The following is a 25,488-nucleotide window of genomic DNA, read 5'->3' on the forward strand; positions in this document are numbered from 1 at the left end:
GTGCATATGCATCCACATAAGTGCATGTGTCCTCACATTTGAACACCAATACGTACATGCACAGCACACACACACACACACACACACACACACACACACACACACACACACACACACCAAAAAAAAAAAAAAACCCTAAACTTTTTAAGTTGCAATTTTTGGTGCATACAACCCGAGTTTTTACTTTTAAAGTGGAAAAACACCTTATAGCAGGTTTTAAAGGCATGTTGCATTTATTTTAGGAATTCTGTTTAAGCATGCCTATGTAGCATGAAGAAACATGAAATTGTAGATAAAGCAGGTAACGTCAGTCAAAAATAACAATTATTTCTGCTGCTTTTTATAGAGAATGTTTACAGAGATAGGTCACCCTAGTATTTAACATGCATACTGGCTACCTGGCTACCTGACATAACATTCCCTTCTAAATTTAACCTCTCATTTCGTTTGAAAAACATGTTTGTGGCTCAGGCTTGTTAAGTGAGATGGTACCAAAGTCAGCAATTTCATTACTACAGGGCTCCTTTTTATCATGTGAAGTCACAACTTTGCACATACAAAGCTTCCGCCATTGAAAAATGGGGAAAACAAAAATATGAAAACTTCCAGGGGGCGGGTCACTGGTTAGAATACCATGCAACGCATTGCAAATCAGTCTCTAGGTTCCAGAAAGAAAATATATATATACCAGAAATATGAAATGATACTCAGAATCATTTTTAAATGAATCTTGGAGGATAGCGAAAGGTAAACAGTGCAAAGGTAGCAACTCGTGATGACGTCACCATGCAGCTGTTGCAGCCCTGTGTAGTTCTGGCTCCTGGAGTGGCTGTTGTGTCTGATTGAAGGCTGAGGTTTGTAACTGTGTGTTTTCTTCAAACAGGCTTGCTTCTCTGCTAGGCAGCTGGTGGAGATCTTTCTACAGAACCATAGCAGTCCTTCCATTTCTAAGGAGGACTTTAAGAAGCTAAGTCCAGGGATCATCCAGCAACTACTCAGCTGCTCTTGCCAAATGCCCAAGGACCACCAGCAAGCAAAGCTCCCACCCACCACTCTGGAGAGTAAGTCTGGGTCCCACAACCATGTGCACAATGCATGTAGTAATAGCAGGAAATGTAGAGTGCTCACTGTGTAGAAGGAGCAGTCCTGAGCTCTATACATTTACCAAATGATTTAGTCCTCCATATAGTGAGGAGGGACGATTGCTATCATTCTCATTTTACAGATAAAGAAACACAGACATGTATATGCTTAGTCACAGGTTTAAAATTATAGACTTGTTAACATGATGACATTGGAAGTCAAACCTGAGCAAGCCAGTCCTAGAGTCCTATTGGTTCTGATGCTTTTCAGTGAATTTTATTGTTACTTTTGAGAGGTTTTCTTTGTATCCTAGGTGAGCCTCAGACTTGCAATCCCCCTACTTTGTTCTCCCCAATGCTGACTGGGATTATGGATGTGTGCCAACATATAAAATGATTTTCAAAGCATATTTCATATTTTGTATATAATTCATTAAATCAATTCTGTCCTTCATATTTGACTAAATCGTAAAGCAACTTAAAATTTTATGATCCTTAAGGGGTCTGAAGAAGGGAAGAAGGTCTGAATTCTAGGGAAGTAGAGACATGAGTATCCCAGGAGCTTGCAATCTAGGCAGACTGATGAGTTCTAGGTTTAGTGGGAGACCCTGTTGAAAAAATACAAGCAATTGAGGAAGGCACTGTGTTGATCCCAGACTCCACATTCATGAATCTGTACACACACACACACCTCTCCATAGTTTACACCCCTTAATAGTTGAGAAGTGACAGGGTAAAAGAGAAAACATATCAGGATTGGGATGGGAAATGTATACCTGAGACATATTCTTCATTCTCAGGAACTGTGTGATCTTAAGCAATTTCTAATTCCACTTCTTGGGACTGGCTCTTTTCAACTCAGTGGGAAGTAGATGATACCATAGAGTGCTTTCAGCAATCCCCACATCCTGGAATATGTGAAACATGAGGGTGTATTGGGGTAAATGAAGGTACACGAGCTGGTCTGTGTTGGAGGTGCCAAAGCCAGGGAGATGACAGCCTTCCAGGAATGGCTGGTGGCTCTAGAAAGTGCAGGGACCAATCATTACATTCTCCTGGATCCCACTGAGTCACCATAGCAGTAACTTGTAGTTGAAGTTTTCCTGTGTCCACCCAGCTCCTGCAGCTACTCAGACCCAAGTAAACACACAGAGACTTATATTACTTATAAACTGTATGGCTGTGGCAAGCTTCTTGCTATCTAGGTCTTACTTAAATTAATCCATTTCTATTCATCTATAAGTTGCCATGTGGCTTGTGGCTTACCAGTACTTTTACATCTTGCTTCCTCTGTGTCTGGCTGGTGACTCCTGACTCAGCCTTTCTCTTCCCAGAATTCTCCTCTCTGATTATCCCACCTATAGTATACTTCTTGCCTGGCTACTGGCCAATCAGTGTTTTATTTATCAACCAAATCAGAGCAACACATTCACAGCATATAGAGCGATATCCACACAGCAGTAACTTATTGATTTTATAGGGAACCTACAAGGTTCAGATTGGATAAAGAGTTCAAAAATGTGTGTAGTACATTGAAGCTTTATGTAGTTATGACCTCTGTCTCCCTAAAATGGTGGCCAAGAATAGCCACAACATAGTGAAAATATAAAACTTCAAGCACTGACATTAATGGACCATATATATGATATATATGAACATATATGAATATACATATTTAGAGTTGTATACTTTGTCTCTGTGATAGACTGTAATGTCTACCATTTAAAAATTGAATTATCCAGCTACTCATCTCAAAGTTACAATGGATTCTTAAGTGGTAAGTAGCTCATTTGAAGGTTTACTGTGAGCAAAAGCATGTTATGTCTAAATACCTAAAACGTCATAGCTACTGGGAGGAAAAACACTTCATTAAAGTGAGGAGCCTAGAAATTCAACATGTGTGGTCAGTGATGCCCACAAGTGATGAGACAGAAGTGCAGTACCTCTGAGCACGTGGCATGTTCATACTCCCACCACTGGGTACAGTGCCTGGTGTGTACAAACCCCTTACAGAAAAGCTGTTTGAACATAAGATCTATTGGAAAAAAAGGTGAATGGTTTATCCTCTTTTTATGAACATCTAGACTCTTCTAGAGAAATTTCTTTAGAAATATCCCATTAATAATATACAGCAAATAACCTCTCTTAATGAACGTCTCTGTTCGCAATTTAAAATGTGGCACTATGTAATTAACAGAGGCTTTGAAACTTAGAGCAATGGGAGATGTTGCATTAAAGTGTGATGAACACAGGGAGACGTTAATAAGAAAGCAGAGTTCTATGGGTTGTAACTCAAGCCTTAAGTACCACCTTCAACCTCATTTCTAGGAAGGAAACGTGATCATGTTCAGATCAAATTTCAGACCTGCTTTAAGTAGCTGCTCTGCAAAGGCCAAGAATTTAGTGTGTAGTTCCAGTTCTGTCATGATGGGAAATGTTGAGACAGAAGCTATTGTTAAACTATCAGACACCAATCAAGGTAGCATAATGGTTGGCCTGGGGCTGAGGGCAAATCTGCAGTCCTTTTACATAACGTCAGAGATTTTTATGATTTCCAGGCTATCCCACCCACAAGAAAAAAGGCAAAATCTAACATAAAAGAGAATTTAAAAGCTCCAAAGTTGTGGAAACAACCATTTTCCTGCAGCATCACTTTGTTGCTGCCCACAGGACAAAGAGAACAGGGAGGTAGGATGTGAGACACGTCCAGACTCTGATGTGTCCTATGAGCTTTTGGCCTCTTATGGTCTCTTGTAGGCACTATTAAAAACCTTGAGTTGCCCATGTTGAAATCCTAATAACTTTATGTATTTAGGCAAGAACAGTGGCATTGGTGAATAAAGTCCAGCTGGGGATGGATGGATGGCTATGAAAATCTTCAAAGTTATTTTAATAACATGGGAGTTCTTGTGTTCTTAATAAACTAGGATGAAATATAACAGCTGTGTAGGTGCATGACTATCCCAGCCATCCCTAAAGTTATTAAAATTAATTGTTGTAAAATATGCACATCATTAAATTTATCTCCACTCTTCTCTTTAGATACAAAGGGCCCCGTGAGTTCTAAGCACACGCTGTACCACTGGCCTGTGCTCCTGCTCCTTAATTACTTTGGTTTGTATAATTCAGCAGTGCTCAGTATATTCACGTAGCTATGAAACAGCTATGTTTTCATATTTCCAAACTGAGAAGACCAGCTCTTCATTGTCCCCTAGAGCACTATAGAGAGACGCCACAATGAAGAGGTGGCAGAGAAGGTGAAAGATTGAGAACTGAATTTCCTGCCTCTTCTTGGTACACTACCAACTCCCTTTATCCCAGTAAAGTGAGAACTAGGAATCAACAAAGCTCCTCTTAAAATCGAGCTTATTGCTGTGTTAATATGCATCATTAATATGATCTGTATTATTAATATGATCTGATGTGAAGGGTGAACCCTCTTGAAAACCTAAGTATGGTGGGAAAGGAATATTACTTTTTTAAAAAATAATATTTACAATTTTTTCTTTGACAATTTCATAAATATATAAAATGTATCTTAATTATAGCTACCTCTAGTTCTCTTCTTCCACTACCCTGAATCCCCTAACATATTCCCCAACTTCCTGTTCTCTTCTTAAAATAAAACAAAAACAAATAGACAAACCAGGGAGTGCAATTAGTGTTGTCCACATGTTAATGATCCATCCAGTTGAGCTTGAGGAACCTACCAGCAGCCATACGCCTGAAAAAAAATAACTACCCCCCCACACCAATAGCTCCTCATCTAGGAATGTGGCCTCATGATCCCCTCCCCCAACATTCTTCTATTATAATAAACTTTAAGAGAATATTTTCTTTGAGACTACAGTGGAGGAGCTACAGATAACTTGGCAGCAAAGAGGATATACAGCTCTTATGGAGAACCTGGATTTGGTACCGTACACTCATGTCAAATGACTTACAACTGCCTGCAACTCTAGCTCCAGAGAATCCAATGCCTTTGGCCTCTGTAGGCACCTACACATTGATGCACATAAACATCGACACTCATGGGTGTCGATGTTTATGTGCACACCTCCCTAAGTGATGGGGGTTTGATAGGTCCTCCCCTCAATGCAGGTTTGACAGGTCTGCATTGGATGTGAGGAAGACAAGGTTTTTATAGCTCATTTCCAAAAGGGGGATTTGGTGGGCAAAATAGGCAGAGTTACAGGAGCACAACATAAGCATAACAAGTTAGTCACAGTGGCCTCCTGAAACAAAGACATGATTTGCAAGGTGGTCAAAACAACATGTAGTCAAAACAAAGGTAGGGTTGCAAGATAGTTATTAACCTTTTTAAACAAAGACAAGATTGTCATCCCTGGATAAGGAAGTACATTTGTAGTTAGGGTTGCAGAAGGGACATAGCCCAATCCTTGAGAAACAAAGATTTAATCAGAAACTGGAGCGAACCTAGTTTAACTATGAGATGGTTTTTAAGCCTAAGATGGAGTATGGAGGCAGGCTGTTTCTTCAACAACCCCCCTCCCCCGCCCCGGCCAAGTGGGACAATTCACACAAGGTGGAGAATAAAACTCAGGACAGTGAAACTTGGGAACTATCATCTTTGTGGACAATGGGACTGTGACCCAGGGTCTGACCTCTTGGTTTATTTTTCTTACACATTTAAACATAGTAGAACTTGTGACCTTTATGATAAGAATGAACTCTATTGACTGATAAACAGAGCTTAGGGCTACAGCCTAGAGGAAGGATCTGTGATAAGCACAAGGGTAGATTCTATTGGTGGAGGATGCAAAGTCCATGAGGATTCTCTCATGGGGATGTGCTCTATTCACTGCAGGGTTAGGACCTAAACATTGTTCAGGATATTGGGGGATTCAGGTGGGAGGTGGCTCCTAACAGAATAGCAAAGAATTACCAAGTTGATTGACCACTTTTCACTCTGGCATTCCAGGTGACTAGGAGTCATTCACTTGTTGAAGAAAATAGGCCTATGTGATTGACAATCCTGGTTTCTACAATGCTTATTCTAAGCTATACTTCCTACACATATGCACACAATTAAAAACAATTAAAATAAAATCTTTAAAACTACAATTAGATTTTAAGTATTATGATAGCTGAAGTATTTCGTTTCCTCCTTGATTTTTCCATACACATACATTAATTTTTAAAAATAATCTTAACATCTTACTGTATTGGCTGCTTTTATAGTTGCTGTGAGAAAATTCCCGAGGGAAGCAACTTAAAGAAGGAAGGCCATGCTTTGATCCACAGTTCCAGGGAATAGTCCATCATGGAGGTGCTTGAGGCGTCTGATCACATTACATATGAAGTCAGAAAGGAGCTCAGCTCACTGTCTCCTTTTTATTCAGTCCATAGGATGCTGCTGTCTACACTTAAGGATGGATCTTGCCACCATGATTCACTTAAGCTAGAAAACCACCCAGAGATCTGTCTTCTAGATGATTCAAGGTTCTGCAGGTTGATAATCAAGTCAAACCACCACATTTACTTTGCTGATTATTAAAACACTATCTGGAGGCCTAGAGACATGAAATAAATTTTAGGGGTTATAAGAATTCTTGATAGAATCTAAAATGTAGACTGTTAAAATTTATATTACCAATTGTTCATATTGATGGATCAATTTTCACCTATAAATTCACTCATTTTAGTTATTGAGAATAGCATTAATTTTTACATATCAAATAGTTTTGAAAGATTTTAGAAAGAAGTTCTCCTGAAGTGTGTGCTCAATTTGTTCATAAGCACTGGTCTGCATTGGAGCCACACTCCATGGTCCCCCAATGCAACTTCCTTGCCTTTGAAGTATTTCAAGTGATTAGATGGGAATCAGTACTTAGGTCTCCCTATGGGAGTTTCTGGGAGTGTTGTATTTACCAGTAGGAAAAAATGTCTTTCTCTGTGGGTGGTAGGTATCTGGGCATTTGCTTGCTTAGGTGATTTTAAATAAAACATGGGGTAGCTCTGCATGTACACCTGCATATGGAAGAGGGAATCAGATCTTATTACAGATGGTTGTGAGCTGGCATGTGGTTGTTGGGAACTGAACTCAGGACCTCTGGAAATGCAGCCAGTGCTCTTAATCACTGAGCCATCCACAGGATGCCCATGGCTTGAGGCAACTTCAGGATATCTGAAAGGAGTTTCGGTGAGGGTCCAGTGATGATGGTGTGCCAGGGGCCAGAGGCCTTGAAATAGACCAATGACTCATTGCAATGAACATTTTGTGGGTTGGGCTAAGTGGACAAAAGGGTGTACCGTGTGACACACCGCAGTTCCCAATGCCACTAGGATGAGTGAAGAGGTGTTGGAAAGACAAGAAGCAAGGTGGGTTTTGTTGGTTTTCTTTTGTTTTTAATTAATTGGGGGGGGCATGCTGCAGGGGTGAGGGGCAGATGTGGAGGGATGGGAGGTGAGTGAGATTGGGGTACACGATGTGAAATTCCCAAAGAATCAATAAAAAATTAAGTTAAAACAAAACAAAATAAAACAAACAAAGAAACGTGGGGTAGCTTCAAAGTCACAGTCAGGTCTTTGCTGTAACAAAATCATCTGGGTGGCTTATGAACAACAGAAATGTGTCCCTCCCAGTTCTGGAGGCTGAGAGGCCCAAGATCAATGTGTTGGTAAACTCTGGTTAGTATTGATGATGGTGGCACAGTCTACTTTATGGTTCATATAATGGGACCAGCTCACTATCTCCCCCTGCTGGAAGTTCCTTATAAGGCACTTACCTCATTCTCTTGGACAGAGCCCTCCTGACTGACCTCTGACCTCCCAAAGGCCTCACTTTCTTTGTACTGTCACCTTGGGGGCTAGGTTCTAGGGGGTGGGTGAGAGTGGTAATAAACATTTAGACCACAAAAACTCAGAGATGATCATAGAAGTTCACTCTTTGCCTTAAAAATGAAAATAATCTTTTATCCTATACAAAGCTTATAAAACCATTGTATGTCTCAGCAAACTGTTATCGTAGGAGAGCAGACTTGGAATTTCTGCAAGCTGAGGCATGAGTGGACAGCAGTGTGCACTGACATCCTTTGTTGCCTCCTTTGACTAGAGTACGGCTACAGCACGGTGGCTGTGACATTCCTGACATTGGGTTCCATGCTTGGGACGGCACTGGTCCTTTTCCACAGCTGTGCAGAGAACTACAGTCTTATTTTACAGCTCTTCGTGGGCTTGGCTGTGGGAACTCTCTCTGGGGATGCCCTGCTCCACCTCATCCCTCAGGTAACCTTGTTCTTCTGTGGGAATCTGTTGGAGTCCAGCTCCGACCTGTTGAAGGGTTCTTGTGGGGGAGGAGAGAGGAATGAGAAAGTATTAGATAGAAATATAGGTGGAAACGGAGAAAAAAGACAGAGACACAGGATAGCTTTGGGAGGGCCCTGGGTCAATACCCAGCCATCTCAAGGTTTATTCCAAAGGGCTTTTTATACAATGCCAAGGGGTGAGACAAAAGACCTCCCCCTTTCAAGATCAAAGCACAACATACAGCCAAGTGCAGACCCTTTAAACACCTGGTAACCATGCCCATGGCCAAATAATTCTATTATGCAGCCCTGCTGGGTAAAGCAAGATTCTCTGACCTTGAGTAAGGTCATTTTAGGGAGCCTCTGTGGGCACCCACATTCTTTTCATTGCAGATGGGCGGCATCTGGTTCTTCTTTCCATTCAATAACTTGAGATATTTATGCAAAATTTTTGGTGTGAACCTCAGTGAATAAATACAAAGGCTGGGGTTTTCCTTGGAAAGAACACCTCTTGCCCTGAGCATCTTTGCACCCATGGAAGAGAAGAAAGAGATAAGCAGACATTGAGTCCATCCCCAATTATCTTTGTTTTTGAAATAAAGGTAGTCAGTATAGATGCGTTTCTAAACAGTCTTATTAAATAAAAAACATGGAGCCAGATATATGTATGGGTGAAAGTCTGGGAGAGATCAGGGAAATAGAGAAAGCCACAGCTAACCTTCCCTCACAACTGGACAGCTTCCAAATGCGAGTTACTTCCTGTCTATCCATGCCTGTATGCCTTGCTGTTTTGCCATCTGATTTGCTCTCTGTTCAGCTACATCACTTCCTCTTCCTACCCAGCTCTGTCACTTCCTATCTGTCTGTACAGACCTCCAGACCTCCATGGTTAACTAGTGTTGGAATTCAAAGCATGTATCACCACACCTGGCTCTGTTTCCAGTTTAGCCTTGAACACACAGAGATCCAGACAGATTCCTGCCTGCCAAGTGATAGGATTAAAGGTGTGTGCTAACCTTGCATGACTTCTGTGTTATGGCTGGCTTTTGCCTCTGATCTCCAGGCAAGCTTTATTTATTAAAGCACAAATAAAATATTACCACATTTCAGCACAAATAAAATATCACCACAGGTCAGGTTATTAGATTGGATTAAGAAAGGTTCAGGAGGCAAATGTCACAGAACATACACACACACACACACACACACACACACACACACACACACACACACAGAGTCTATGAGTGTGATGCTGGCCTTTCTCAACTGCTTCCCTTCACCCTAATGCATCAGATTTGTTTCCCTCTGTTCTTGTGTTTTGTCTCAAAGTTTGATTTCTTGCCAATTGGATTCTTGCTTGGTTTCTGCCAGGGGGAAGTATCACAGGAAATTCGGGGCTAAAGGAAAAGCTGCAGTACCATTTCTTCTAGCTTACTCCTGACTCTGGCTCTCTCACCTGCTCCAAAAGTAGCCAATAGACTGTCAGGTTGTATCCAGAGGCTCCCTCTATAGCATCACCTCTCTCGAAGTTTCAACAATGTCATTTTTTACTGTTGTCCCTTTAGAGCTACAGTGGAAATGGGTTCTTGGATGGCTGTTCTCTGGGTCCCTTGTTCCTTAGCCCTGCCTGAGTCTGCCATAGTGTCATCATTAGCATCATTGTTTTTGTGCTTGAACCCTCAGAGTAGACTTCTCTTCCTCACAATAATAAAGATGTTTGGATTTCTTTTCTTTTTGTAGTGTGTGTGTGTGTGTGTGTGTGTGTGCTCACATGTGTGTGTACCTACATGTATGAGTATGTATGTATGTATTTGGGCATGAGTGTGGTTTCTAGATATCAATAATAGTGTTTTCCTCAGTCGTTCCTCACCTCACTGTTTGAGACAGGGTCTCTCACAGAACCTGGAGCTCACCAGTTTGGTTACACTGGCTGGCTGCTGAGTTCCAGGGATCCACCTGTCTTAGCTGCCTCAGTCCTGGGCTTATGGATACGATACGTGCTGTGGCACTCAGCTTTTCATGTGGTTGCTAGAGATCTGAAGTCAGGTCCTTGTTTTTGTGAGGCGAGTCCTTTGCTGACAGCCCCTGGATTTCTTTCCTCAAAAGAGCCAAAAGCACCAGAAGAGTGGCTGTCTGTTGAAGTCCTTGGGGGCTTTTTTATTTATCAGAAATGAAAGGACTAGACTTGAGATGTGAGCGAGGTGAGGTGAGGGTACTGCCAAGGAGGTTGTCTGTCTGTTCTTGATAGGAATGGTGGCAGAACACTAATGATCATGCCTCCTGTGAAGTAGGAAATGGTAAACATTTCCACAAGCTGCTGGCGATTTCCTTGGGATCACTGTTGTTGCTTAGAGGCTCAATAATTATTTGATATTCAAAAAATGGCAAAAGGAGCATTGGAGAAATTAAACAAGCCACTATTGGTTTTAATTTCCCTCATAATCTAATTTTCTGGAACTATTTCAAGACTCATGTATTGGCTTGAGGCAATGGCCACAGCCGCTTTCTAGGTCACTGCAGCAGATACAGAGATGTTTGTTGCCTGGGAGCCTGGGAAACGGCAGGAGGTTTCCTCCAAGGAGTAGTGCACAGCTGGGGAGCAAGCCTGGACTTGGGGTGCATAGGAAATGCTGCAGATCTGCGCAAAAAGGTTAGCTTGTATCTGTGACATCTGAAGGCAAAGTTTTTTCTTGAGAAAAGAGATGAGGACAAGAGGTATTAGAAAGAGGAAGAAGGATCTCCTGTAAAGTGTGTTGGAGAACTAGAGAAATCAGTGGTTCCTGAATGCGATCTGCATTTTCAAAGATCTTTACAGAAGTAAGAAAATACCACTTCTTGATGGATTTTATCATTGCTAAATTTGTTCAACCTAAAGATCTATGTCTTAACCCGAGATTGTGAGCTGTTCTTTTATTTAATTGCATGGTATTATAATGCTCCTAAGTTTATGAAATGTTGGTTGTATGAGTATGAAGTGAGTGTACATTAGTGTTATTACCAAACAAGTTAGTACAAGGAGACTACCATATCCTGGTTTTTAGTTGTAACTGCATGTATGTGCTTACCCATATATACATGGTATCCACTGGGGGTTGGTTCTAAGACTCCTGAGGATATGAAAGTCCACACATGCTCAAGTCTCTTTGTGAAAAAACTATGTAGAACTTGCTTATATCCTATGTATAGCTTGTTACTTTCAATAATTTAGATCACTTACAATATGTAATACAATGTAAAATGTCTGCAATACTCTACTATTCAGAGAATAATATAGTGAGAAGAAATTCAGTTATTTTTTTCTGAGTATTTTCATTCTATATTTGGTGGATATATATACCCCAAGACTATATTACATAAACATAAATGATATATATGCATCTATAATTTCTATTTTCTTTATTTGAAACTCAGAACCATCCTACTTCTACTAACCCCTGCGCTATTTCACAAATTGCTATTTTTTGGGAAAGGAATATACTAGGTGATAATTACTTACAAGTAGTCATAAAGTCAATGAGGAACTGAGTGAACAGAATGAGTGAGTTAATTAGAGGGAATCTCACAATGCCCTTCAGACTACTGATAACACTCGCCACACTGTAGGTGGCATTTTTCTGTGTCCCAGCTCTGTCCCACCAATTGGCTTCCAAACAACCACACCGAGACTTATTATTAATTACAAATGCTCAGCCAATAGCTTAGGCTTGTTTTTTAGCTAGCTCTTATAAATTAAATTAACCCATTTCTATTAATCTCTGTGCTGCCCCAAGGCTTGTTTACCTCATCTACATACTGCTCATCCTGTTTGCTCTGCTTCTCATGCTGTCTCTCTCACATCTCCACAGCCTTCTCCTCAGCATTCTCTCTGCCTAGCTACTGGCCAGTTAACTTTTTTATTAAATCAATGGCTGTAACATATATTCACACAATGTAAAGGAATATTCCACACACAGAGCGTACACTCTGTGATGTGCTGACTTTCAGGTAGATTTCTCTATTCAGGTAGAACAGAATTAAAAGTTTAATTGCAGTGGTACATTGGACACATTGACATGGAGACACACCTTGTGTGTGTCCCATGCAGAAAGCATATTGATATCTTCTGAAGCATTACTATACACACAGAACTCCTGAAAAGAAACCAGCTAAAGACAAAATGTGTGAAAATGAGGCCATGTGCTAACATGGAGCATTAGCATCTCCCTATTCATTAGCAGAAGCTATTTAAGGTTTGCCTTTGTTTTCTGCTGTTCACATTTTTTTGATACTAATCACACTGTGTAATGGAGGTATTCACATACCCTACAGTACACTAAAATTTAATGATTTCAGTTGCTATGGCATTCCCACAGACTAAGAGTTGAACTCATTCAACTTCTAGATTTACTCTTTGATATTTAAGTCATTGAAAGTTATTTCCTTCTTTCATTGTTTTATTTTTCCCTTTATTGAAATAGATTTTTTTCTCACATAATACATCTTGATTGTTGTTTCCCTCTAGTCTTCCCAGATCTTCCCCATATCCCCTCCCATCCATATCCACCCCCCTGCTTCTGTCGCTCATCAGAAAACACACAGGCTTCTATGGGATATTAATAAAATATACTAAGATACAACAAAAATCAACACATTAGAATTGAACAGTAGAATTGTTTTCTCTAGTGAGACATACTTGGAGGAAACTAAAGTTTTATTTGCAAGTGGTTATCAATTAGAGATTCTTCTGGGTTTTGGGCCATGTGTCCACTTCTCCTTTCAGCTCTAGGGCCCCAAATGGTGCAGACTAGAGTGGACCTTGTGCATGCTGCTGCAGTCTCTTGTGAGTTCATATGTATATCGTCATGCTTTAGAGAGCTTTGTTTTCTAGGTGTCCTCCATACCCTCTAGCTCTTACATTCTTTCTTCCTCCTCTTCCAGAGGGTTCTCTGAACTTTGAGTTTGGATTTGATGGAGACAGCCCATTTTGAGCTGAGTGTTCTGAGGTCCCTCATTGCATAATGTCTAGCTATGGGTCTCTGTATTTGTTCCCACCTGCTGCAGGTGGAAGCTTCTCTGATGATGGCTGAGGAACTGATCTATGAGTATAGCAGAATGGCATTAGGAGCCATTTTATTACTACTTTTTCCTTTTCCTTTCTTTTCTTTGTTCTTTCAGAACAGTAGTATTTGGTTTTACCCTAGGTCTGTATGTTGTGAATATGTGTTGCTCCCATTGGTTAATAAATAAAGCTGCTTTGGCTCATGGCAAGGCAGGATAAGAGCCCGGCAGGAAATCCAAGCCAAGATACAGGGAGAAGAAGGGAGGAGTTGGGGCAGATGCCATCCAGGCACCCAAGGAGCAAGATGCCAGCAGACACAGCCATGTGGCAATATATAGATTAATAGAAATGGGTTAATTTAAGTTGTAAATGTTAGTTAATAATAAACCTGAGTCATTGGCCAAACACTTATAATTAATATAAACCTCTGAGTAATTATTTTATAAATGGCTGCCGGACCAGGTAGGACAAAGAAAAGCTTCTGCTACATAGGTCTATACCTGGGCTATCTAGTCTCAGGTTCTTGGTCACCAAACAGTGTTGCATATGGGTTCCAGCTCATGGAGTGGGGCTTCAGTCAAATCAGATGTTGATTAGTTACTCTCACAGGCTTTGTGCCACCATTATCCTAGCATATCTTGCAGGCAGTACATCATTGTAGATCAAAGCGTTTGGAGCTGACTTGGTGTTTACATTTCTCTTTTGGTGGCATGCAGAGTACCTTCCTGTGCTAAAGATGCTAGAGCATAGGGGTGAAGGCTCTACATAGGCACCAACTTGACTTCTCCATGTTCAGTGAGTTACATAGTTATATATAGTCAGCAATGAGAGCTTGCTGTTTCTTTGTGGAAAGTAACCTATAGTCTTGGCAACAGCCTGGGTTATTTGGGGATTCCCATGGGACCCCTTTGGCCAACAACTCAATTAGATGTAACCCAATTCCAGTACTGGAAGCTTCATTTGCTGACAGGAGTTGGCCAGATGGGGCTTTGTCTCTCCCATTATTTGGCAGTTTCGTTTAGGTTGCCTTCATATATGTGTATGTTTTAGGAAGCATCTAGTGTATTAGATTTGCATACGACCCCTCAAATGGTCCTTAATATTAGCCATATCTCCATGTATTCCCTTCTTTATTCCCCCTTACCCCCCCACTTGATCCTCCCATTCCAGTCCTCCACATCCATCCATAACTATCTATTCTATTTTCCTCCCCTAGGGAGATCTATCTATTTCCCCTCTCCCAACCAGTACCTTACTCTATGCCTAAGTCTTTGGTTCTACAGATTATAGCTTGATTATCTTGAGTTAATAGCTAATCTTTACATATAATGACTACATGCTGTATTTGTCTTTCTGGGTCTAGGTCACCTCACTCAGGATGATTTTTTTCTAGTTCCATTTATTTACCAGTCAGTTTCATAGTTTTATTTTTTTAATGGCTGAATGATAGTCCATTGTGTAAATGGTGTAAATATACCACATTTTCTTTATCCATTCTTCTTTTGAGGGACATCTAGGTTGTTTCCTCTTTCTGGCTATTATGAATTGAGCAGCAATGCACATGGTTGAGCAAGTGTCTCTGTGGTAGGATGAAGTATCCTTTGGGTATATTCTTGAGAGTGGTTATATAAGTCAGGGTTCTCCAGAGTAACAGAACTTATAGAATTTTTCTCTCTACATAAAAAGAGGATTTGTTAGAATGACTTACAGGCTGCTAGTCCAACAATGGCTGGTGGCAATCAGAAAGGTCAAGAATCCAGTAGTTTCTCAATCCAGAAGGCTAGACGTCTCGCTGGTTTTCAGTATATTCTGAAATTAGAAAGAAGTAAGCTCTAATGCCAGGGAAGAATGAAATTGCTATCAAGATGAGGGCAAGCAGGCAAAGAACAAAGCTCTTTCTTCTTCTGTGTCCTTATTTAGGCTTCCAGCAGAAGGTGTGGCCCAGGTTAAAGGTGTGTCTTCCCTCCTCAAGATCCAGATTAAAGGTGAATCTTTTCTAGGCTTGAAAGATCTGGATTAAAAGTGTATCTTCCTGCTTCAAAAGTCTGGATTAAAAGTTGGTCTTCCTACTTCAAATTAAGCAAAATTCTCTCAGAGGTGTGCCCTCCATTTTTGGGATTTAGTTCAAGATGTAGTCAAGTTGACCAAGAATAGCCATTACAAATTCACCTTTTGTCAGCTTGACACACAATCATATCTCCTTATGTTGTGATTAATTTCCAAATGAAAGCAATAATCAGGTCATACCAATACCTAAACATGATATAATTATCCCATGTGCAATCACATATGCATTATATGTACAACCAGGTCATAATTATGCCTAACATGCTCTAATTGTCCCTCATACAACTGCAAATACATTACAAATTTAGAATAGGTGGCAATGTCCTTTGAGGGACATTCTTTTAGTATCTCAAACTTAAATATGATAACCATTGACAATATCTGTACACATTCTTAAAAAATAGAACAGAAACACCCATGTCAACTATAATCCTCATTTCTGTAACTGGTCCCATGGATTTAGCTGGTATTTACAACCACCTTCCTCTATGGCCCATTGTGTATTTCTTCCATCCCCTGCAAGCACCTCAGCATGTCTTGGCTCTTTTCCTGGAGGAGTGGCCCATACCTTCATTCCTCATGGGTCTGTGCCCTTTGTCATTCTGCCTTGATTAGGCTGTTATAGTCTCCCATTGATTTTTAATCACTGGACATGGTAGCACCAAGAGATGCCCTAAAATATCTCCTGCACTCAAGATATAATTTTTCTTACCACGTGGTGAGAAGAAATCCAATTTCTCCATGGTAATCTGGATCAATCACCCCTCTAAACACTGGTATTCTTTTCTTAGCCTGTTGATTTAAGGGCATTAGAAGCCCAAAGTGATCAGGGGGAAGTCTGAACTTCCAGTTCAATGGAATGTTTGTTGTGGCTCCTGACAGGAGTGCTCTTCTCTCTGGAACCCAAATTTAAGGCAGCAGGACATAAGAGTTCTGGAAACAGGAAACAAAAATTTTCCTAGTGGGCCATTAGGGGTGATAGTGAGTGGAACTATTCCCTTTCCCACTTCCTGGTTCCTGTATCTGTGGACCCTGGCTGTGGGAGAAATCATACCATATATTGGATGCTGATTCAACACACATACTGCTTCTGAAGAACCCTGTCCCGGGCCTCCAGGCTGCTGCCACCTAATTGGCACTGTAACTGTGTCTTCAAAAGGCCATTCCATCTTTCTATCAGGCCAGCTGCTTCAGGATGGTGGAAAACATCGTATGACCAGTAGATTCCATGATCCTGGACTCAGCATTGCATTTCTCTGTGTGTCAAGTGATCAAGCTTCCTTGATCAGAAGCGATACTTTGTGGAATACCATGATGGTGGATAAGGCTTTCTATAAGCCCACAGATGGTGGTTTTGTTTTTTGTTTTTTTCCGTTTTTCGAGACAGGGTTTCTCTGTGTAGCTTTGCGCCTTTCCTGGGACTCGCTTGGTAGCCCAGGCTGGCCTCGAACTCACAGAGATCCACCTGGCTCTGCCTCCCGAGGATGGTGGTTTTAATAGAAGCATTACATGAATGAAAGGCAAATCCATAACCAGAATAAGTATCTCATCTAGTAAGGACAAAATATTATCCTTTCCATGGACGAAGTGGTTCAATATAGTCAACCTGCTACCAGGTCACTGGCTGGTCACTCCAGGTGTGGTGCCATATTTGGGGCTCAATGTTGGTCTCTGTTCTTGGCAGATGTGGCACTCAGCAGAAGCTGTAGCCTTGGTGAGTGGAAGCCCATGTTGTTGAGCCTATGCATAACCTCCATCTCTGCCACCATGGCCAACTTTGTTCATGAACCCACTGGGTAATGACAGGAATGGCTGGGGAAAGAGGCTTATTGTCCACAGTACATCCTATCTACTTGATTAAACTCCTCAGCTGAAGTCACCTTTGGATGAGCATTTTTGTGGGACATATGTATGTTCACATCCTCCACCCATTTGGAGAGATCTACCCACATACTTTTTCCCCAGATGTCTTTCTTACAAAATTTTGAATCATGCTCTTTCCAAGTTCTTTACCATCCTGCCAGCCCATTGGCAACAGCCCATGAATCAGTGAACAATTGCACGTCTGTCCATTTCTCCTTCCAAGCAAACTGTATGACCATGTGTACTGCCAGAAGTTCTACCCAATGTGAAGATTTCTCTTCACCAGTGTCTTCCAGTGTTGTCCCCAGAAAAGGGTTGTAATGCTGCAGTTGTCCAGTTGTGAGTGGTGCCTGCATAACATGCAGAACCATCAGTAAATCAGGCCCTAGTCTTCCTCAGTCAGCAGATCATAGAGAACACCCCATGACACTAAAGGTGCTTACCTGACATCAGACAGCATTTTGTAATGGGAGTAGAAACCAGAGGCATTTAGGCAACTTCTTCATGTAACTTTCTCGTGCCTTTAGGACCTGCTCAGGCCCAATCATGTATATACCTCTTACATTTAGTAATAGATTGCTGCTGTGCATATCCTACTTTATTTATAGCTTGGTGGGTCAGATAGCACCCAGCTCATGACAGGAAGCTCAGACTGTGTGGTAACTTGGTGGCCCATTGTGAGAGGTCTAGTTTCCACTCAGACCATATAGTAGGCAAAGAGCAGTCTCTCAAAGCGAGAATAGTTGTCTGCAGATGATAATAAAGCCTTGCTCCAAATCCCAAAGCTGGATTCAGGTAGATCAATTCCAATCTTCCTGAGGTACCAGCACATTGATTTCCACAGTGACTGTACAAGTTTGCAGTCCCACCAACAATGATGAGTGTTCCCTTTACTCCACATCTTGGCCAGCATGAGCTGCTTTTGGTTTTATTGATCTTAGCCATTCTGACAGTTGTAAGATGAAATCTCAAAGTAGTTTTGGCTTGCACTTCCCTGATGACTAAGGATGTTGAACATTTCTTTCAGTGTTTTTTGGCCATTTGAGTCTCCTCTATTGAGAATTCTGTTTAGATTTATACCCAATTTTTAAATTGGGTTATTTGTTTTCTTGATATCTAATGTTTTGAGTTCTTTATATACTTAGATACATATTATATGTATTAGCTAATATCTTATATATATTAGCCCTCTGTCAAATGTGTAGTTGGTAAAAATATTTTTCCATTTTGTAGGTTGTCACTTTGTCCAAGTGACACTGTCTTTTCCTGTACAGAAGCATTTCATTTTGATGAGGGCCCATCTATTAATTGTTGATCTTGGTGCCTGTGTTAATGGTGTTCTGTTCAGAAAGTCTTTCCTGTGCAGTGTGTTCAAGGCTATTCCCCACTTTCACTTCTGTTAGGTTCAGTGTATCCAGTTTTACACTAAGGTTTGATCGATTTGGAGTTGAGTTTTGTGCAAGGTCACAAGAATGAGTCTGTTTGAGTTCTTCTACATTCAGTCCTCCAGCTTGACCAGCGTCATTTGTTGAAGATGCTGTCTTTTTCCCATTCTGTATTTCTGGCTTCTTTATAAAAAATCGGGTGTCTCTAGGGATGTGAGTTTATGTCTGGGTCCTCAAATTTGATTTTGTTAATTGACATATTTGTTTTTGTGCCAATATCATGCTATTTTTATTACTATTGCTTTATAGTACTACTTGAAATCTGATATGGTGATACCTTCCATAGTTCTTTTATTATTTAGGATTGTTTCAGCTATCCTGGGATTTTTGTGTTTCCATATGACACTGAAAAACTGTCCTTTTAAGATCTGTGAAGAATCGTGTTGGAATTTTGATGGGGATTGCACTGAATCTGTAGATTGCTTTTGGTAGGATAGTCATTTTCACTTTGTTAATCCTATTGATCTATAAGAAATTCTTCAATTTCTTAAAGTTTTTATTATACAAGTCTTTCATTTGCCTGGTTAGAGTTACCCTAAGATATTTATATTATTTGAAGTTATTATGAAAAGTGTTGTTTTCCTGATTTCTTTCTCAGTCTGTTTGTCATTTGTATTTAGGAGGGCTGTCAATTTTTGTGAGTTAATTTTGTATCCAGCTACTTTGATGTAAGTGTTTATTAGCTGTAGAAATTTTCCAGTGGAATTTTTAGGGTCACTGATGTGTACTATCATATCATCTGCAAGTAAAAATACTTTGACTTCTTCATTTCCAATTTGTATAGCCTTGATCTCCTTCAATTGTCTTATTGCTCTAGCTAAGACTTTAATTACTATATTCAATAGGTATGGGGAAAGAGTGGGCAACATTTTCTTGTGGCTTGTTTTAGTGGAATTGCTTTGAATTTCTCTCCATTTAAATTGATGTTGGCTATGGGCTTTCTGTAAACTACCCTTATAATTTGAGATATGTCCCTTGTATCCTTAATCTTTTATCATGAAGATTGTTGGATTTTGTCAAAGACTTTTTCTTTTTTTCTCATGAGATTACCATGTGTTTTTTTTCTTTCAGTTTGTTTATATGGTGGCTTACACTTATTGATTTACATATGTTGAACCATCTGTGTATCTCTGGGATGAAGCCTACTTGATCATAGTGGATGATCCTTTTGTTGTGTTCTTGGATTCAGTTTGCAAGTATTATATTGAGAATATTCACATTTATGTTCATAAGGGAAACTGGTCTGTAATTCTTTCTTTGTTGGGTCTTTAAGTGGTTTCATTATCAGGGTAACAATGTCCTCATAAAGTGAGTTTTCATGCCAGAACATTGGCAATGTTACTTCTGTTTCTATTTTATAGAATAATTTGAGGAGTATTGGCATTAACTCTTCTTTGGAAGTCTGGCAAAATTCTTCACTAAAACCCTCTCGGATTGGCTTTTTTTAGAGGGAGTGGGTGGGAGACTTTTAATTACTACTTCTATATCACTAGGGATTATAGGTCTGTTTAAATTGCTTATCTGCTCTTGATTTAACTTTAGTAAGGGATAAGTATTGAGAAAATTTCTTTTAGATTTTCCAATTTTTTGGAGTACATGTTTTTAAAGTATGTTCTTGTGATTCTCTGGATTTCTTTGATGTCTATTGTTTTGTCCCCCTTTCCATTTCTAATTTTGTTAATTTGTGTATTCTCTCCCCTCCTTTTTTGTTAATTTGGATAAAGTTTCACTAATCTTATTTTCTCCAGCAACCTGTTGGAAGACTTTGCTGGTCAGAGGTTGCAGTCTATCATGGCCTGGCAGCTTTCCCCAAAGCTTGGCAATATGAGGACTCTTCCCTACCCCACCCCCTGTCCCCAGCGAGACTTCCTGCTCTCTCTCTACCTGCCCTTACCTAGAGAATGTCTCTGGGCCTCAGGACTGACCTTATCTGAAAGCTGTCTCTAAGCCTGGATGCCTGGTTTATCTTTAGTGTGACCCTTGGCACAGTTTCCTGCTAGAAGCCTTTCCCCTACTGCACATATGGTAACTAAGACTTGTACCAGGAGCTTTCTATAGGACTTTGCTGCTACATACAAAGCCTTACGATAGGAGTGTGCCATTTAATGCAAATTAGGGTTTGTCCCCAGACTCTCCAGTCATACATATGTCCTATACTCTGGGACAAAGCTGAGCTGATTCACCAAAGTCTTTTCTCCCAGAGGGCTCTCGCCATTGTACCCACAGCCTTCTGAACCCTGTTCCCTGCTTCTGCTTCCTCCTGTATCATGGACCAAATGCACTAACAATCCCAAGGAAGAAGCAAAACCCTAGAACCAAGTGTTTGTTTCATGGATTTTTTTTTGTATTGTTCTCTTTGTTTTCATGTTATTGATTTCATCCCTGAGTTTAATTATTTCTTGCCCTCTACTCCTTTTAGGTGTGATTTCTTCTTTTTTGTTCTAGAGCTTTCAGGTAGGCTTTTAAATGACCAGTATTCCATCTCTAATACTAGTATTAGATCTCTCTAGTTTTCTTATGTAAGCACTCAGTGCTATGAACTTGCCTCTTAAAACTATCTTCATTGTGTGTCGTAAGTTACGGAATGTTGTATATTCATTTTATTCAATTCTAGAAAGTCTTTAATTTCTTTCTTGACCAACTTTTTTATTTAGTAGAGAGCTGTTCAACTTTCATGAGTTTGTAAACTTTCTGTTGCTTTTGTTGTTGTTGATATGAAGCTTTAATCCATGGTGGTCTGATAGGCTGCAGGCTGTTATTTCAGTTTCCTTGCATCTACTGAGACTTGATTTGTGCCTGATTAGATGGTCAGTTTGGGAGAAAGTTTCATGAGATGCTGAGAAGAAAATATATTCCTTTGTGTTTGGGTGGATGTGTTTGCTTTTTGTGTTTGGTTTCTGACATCAGTTAGCTCCAGCATTTCTCTATTTAGTTTTTGTCTTGATGACTTGTCTATTGGCAAGAGTAAGTACTGAAGTCTCCCACTATCAGTGTGTAAAGACCAACATGAGATTTAAGCTGTAGTTGTGTTTCTTTTATGACCTTGGGTTCCCTTGTGTTTGGTACATACATGTTAAGAATTGCAATGTCCGCTTGGTGGATTTTTTCCTTTCTTGAGTATGTAGTGTCATTTTATATCTCTTCTGATGAGTGTTGGTGTGAAGTGTATTTTTTTTTTCATATATTAAAATGGCTGCATCAGCTTGCTTTATAGGTCCATTTACTTGGAATAGTTTTTCCATCATTTACCCTGTGGTGATGTCTATCCTTGATGTTAAGGTGTGTTTCTTGGTTGCAGCAGAAGGATGGATTCTGTTTAGCATCAATTCTGATAATCTGTGTGCTTTTTTTTAAAACTGGGGAATTGTGATCATTGATGTTGAGAGAGATTGGCAAGGTTTAGTGTTTTTTGATTACTGCTGTTTTGATGTTCTCTCTCTCTCTCTCTCTCTCTCTCTCTCTCTCTCTCTCTGTGTGTGTGTGTGTGTGTGTGTGTGTGTGTGTGTGTGTGTGTGATTTCCTCTCTTTTGATTTGCTGGTCTGGGATTACTTATTTCTTGTGTTTTCTTGGGTGTAGTTAACCTCTTTAATTTGGGGTTTTCCTTCTGGCTCCTTCTATAGGGCTAGATTTGTAGATATTTATTGCTTAAATTTGATTTATTGTAAAATGTCTTATTTTTTCCACTTATTGTGATTGAAAGTTTTGCTGGGTATAGTAGTCTGGACTAGCATCTGTGATCTCCTGGAGTTTTCAGAACATCTGTCCAGGCCCTTCTGGCTTTTTGATTCTCCACTGAGAAGTCAGGTATTAGTGTAATAGGTCTGCCTTTATATGTTACTTGGTCTTTTTTCATTGCAGCTTTTAATATTCTTTCTTTATTCTGCATGTTTAGTGTTGTGATCATTTTGAGCCAAGTGAATTTTCTTCTCCCTCATCTATTTTGTGTTCTGTATGTTTCTTGTACCTTGATAGCATCTCTTCTTTAGGTTAGGACCATTTTCTGGGCCTTTGACCTGGGTTTCTTTTCCTTCGTCTATTCCTATTAGTCTTAGATTTGATCTTTTCATAGTGTCCCATATTTCCTGGATGATTTGTGCCAGGATTACTTTAGATTTAACATTTTTTTGGTCAAGGTATCCATTTCTTCTATCATATCTTCAATGCCTGAGATTCTTTTTTCTAATCTCTTGCATTCTGTTGGTGATGCTTGTCTCTGAGGTTCCTGTTTGGGTTTCTAGATTTTCATTTCCAGATTTCCTTCAGTTTGGGTTTTCTTTGTTGATTCGATTTCCACTTTCAGAACTTAAAATGTTTTATTCACTTCCTTTCACTGTTTGTGCTTTCATAGATTTCTTTAAGGTATTTATTAATTTCCTCTTTAAGGACCTCTATCATAGTTATAAAAGCTATATTAAAGTCTTTGTCTTGTGCTTCAGTTATGTTGCAGTTTTCAGGGACTACTTTGTAGGGTTACTGGACTCTAGTGGAGACATTCTGTCCTGGTTGTTATTGATTGTGTTTTTACACTGGTGTCTAGACATCTGGGTTTGGAAGATCATAATTCTAGGTGCTGGTACCTGGTTTAGTCTTTGTTGGGTGAGTGTTTTGTTCCTTTGTTTCTGTTGCCCTCACTGGTTCTTAGGTTGTGGTGGCTGTGTGGTACCTGTTAAGAAATTCTTCTGGGATATGATAGGTGCAGCTATTGTTGGATTCTGGTAAAACGTGTGTTAGGAGGTAACACTTAGGGATGGGTATGGGATGGGATAGGGAACTGAGGGGATCCACAGGAGAAAGAAAGGCAGGGTGTTCCACCAAGATCTGCTTAGTCCCCTGGCAATAGGGGTAGAGAGTAAGTGAGGAGAAGCCACAAACAGTCTGCTAAGGAGCTGAAGAGAGCCTGAGGGATTTGATATGGAGGAGAGGAGGGAAAGTAAAGACTTGAAGCGTGCCTGCCTGCTTCCCTGGTAGGTTTGGCTGGTGGGTTCCCAGGAAAGGCTGCTGGAGTGGGGGCTGGAATAACAGGAGGGGGGAGGAAGATTGAGGAGAAGATCTGAGTTATGAGCTGGAGATAGAGACAGAAAAGGAATGGGACAGCACATGGTTTGCCACAGAGATGGGGGTAAAACTAAGAGACTAGAGCATTGGATGTGGAGGAGAGGATGGAGCAGTGAAGAGCTGCAGTTAGGTCACCAGCTTCCCTGGCTGGAGCGGGGCCTGGGATAAAGTGATAACTAGAGCAAAGAAAGGTTGGAGGAGAAGATCTCTGTGTTCAACTGGAGATGGGGGGCAGGGAAGGAGGTGAGGATGCAGCAGGAGGTCTGTTACAGAGCTGCGGGGGGCGGGGGGGGGGGCGGCGAGTGGGGTTGGATTTGGAGGAGAGGAGGAAGAGTGAAGATCTGCAGTTAGCTTACCTGCTTCCCTGGTGGGAGTATCCTGTGGGTTGCCAGGTAGTGCCTGCTGGAGTTGTAGGCTGGGTAAGGTAATGAGTAGGAGAGAGAAATTTGGACTGGAAGATCTGTGTGATCCACTGGAGATGGGGACAGAAGGGACATGAGACCACAGCAAGTGTTCTGCCACAAAAGACTGGGAGTTGGATTTGCAGGAGTGGAGGGAGAGGTGAAGTTCTGTTGCTAGCCTACCTGCTTCCCTGGCCTGAGTCTTCTTTCATTTTTTTTTTTAAAGGTTCTTGGTTTACACAAGCAGGAAGCCCCAGAACTTGGAAATTTTCATGAATGCCAGAGTCCTATTTGGAAGTTGTTAGGATTGCTTGGAGGCATCCACGGATTTTTCATGATAGAAAAATGTTTTATCCTTCTTGTATCACCAAATACCAAGGTATATGTCTCCTTTATTCTTTGCTTTAAGGTTTTATTATATTTATATTGATTTCAGAAATACTCCTTTAAACGTAAAAGTAATCAGTATGTTGTAGTGCATGCCTTTCATCCCAGGAATTTTAGAGGCTGATAAGAGGAAGGCCAGCCTGGGCTACAGAGCAATACTCTTTCTTAAAAATCCAAATAAATCAATAAATAAATAGGGAGACTAGGGATGTAGTTCAACTTACAGTGCTTGTCTATCATGCACAAAGCTCTGAGTGTTTGAGTCTCAGCACTATATGAACTGGGCGTGATAGTACAAGACTATAAACCCAGCACTTGAAGGGTGGAGGATGGAGGATCAGTTCAAGGTCATTCTCAACTATATATAGAGTTCAAGACTAGCCCGGACTATCTCTAACTAACTAAATTAATTCACTATCTACTTAATTTAAAGATTTACAAATTAAAACACTGGGAATCAGTTTGGTGGTAGAGTGCTTGCTTTGTATGTGCAAGAACCAGGAATTGATCCCCAGTCCTGGGAAAAAAAAATAGTGACATTTTCATGAATTCATCTATGTAAGGGAAGACATAGCAGTTTCAACAACCTATGGTTTATCTGACTAACATGTTCTTCTTAAACTATAGTTATTAATGTTTTTTAAAAGCCTGTTACTGGGCAGTTAATATCCTTGCTGAAATCTTTGGTTTTATCCTCATGACTAGTTTAAAAAGTTGTTCATTTCAGATTTGGGAAGTGAGAGGGCCTAAAGTCCACAAAGCAATCCTCTGACCTCTACAGAAGTGCTGTGTCTCATGTGTGTGAGACACATTTAGTAATAGTAATAATAATGACAACACAATTTTAAGGTCCATGTTATTGCACACAATAAAAGGAACAC

The 25,488-nt window shown here is 40.4% G+C and overlaps 1 protein-coding gene across 4 annotated transcripts in view; it reads left to right on the forward strand.

Moving 5' to 3' along the window:
• Slc39a12 (solute carrier family 39 member 12) overlaps nt 1-25,488 on the forward strand; it is an 87,689-nt gene that overhangs the window by 28,040 nt on the left and 34,161 nt on the right. For all 4 annotated transcript variants that reach the window (XM_052729654.1, XM_052729657.1, XM_052729656.1 and 1 more), the window contains exons 6-8: nt 884-1,061; nt 8,158-8,330; nt 24,447-24,599. In XM_052729654.1, the coding sequence (XP_052585614.1) occupies nt 884-1,061; nt 8,158-8,330; nt 24,447-24,599 (504 nt within the window). The remainder of the gene's footprint in view (nt 1-883; nt 1,062-8,157; nt 8,331-24,446; nt 24,600-25,488) is intronic.

The sequence above is a fragment of the Peromyscus californicus genome, unplaced genomic scaffold (assembly GCF_007827085.1).
Source record: "Peromyscus californicus insignis strain IS unplaced genomic scaffold, ASM782708v3 Scaffold_8__1_contigs__length_139910024, whole genome shotgun sequence".
Lineage (NCBI taxonomy): Eukaryota > Metazoa > Chordata > Mammalia > Rodentia > Cricetidae > Peromyscus > Peromyscus californicus.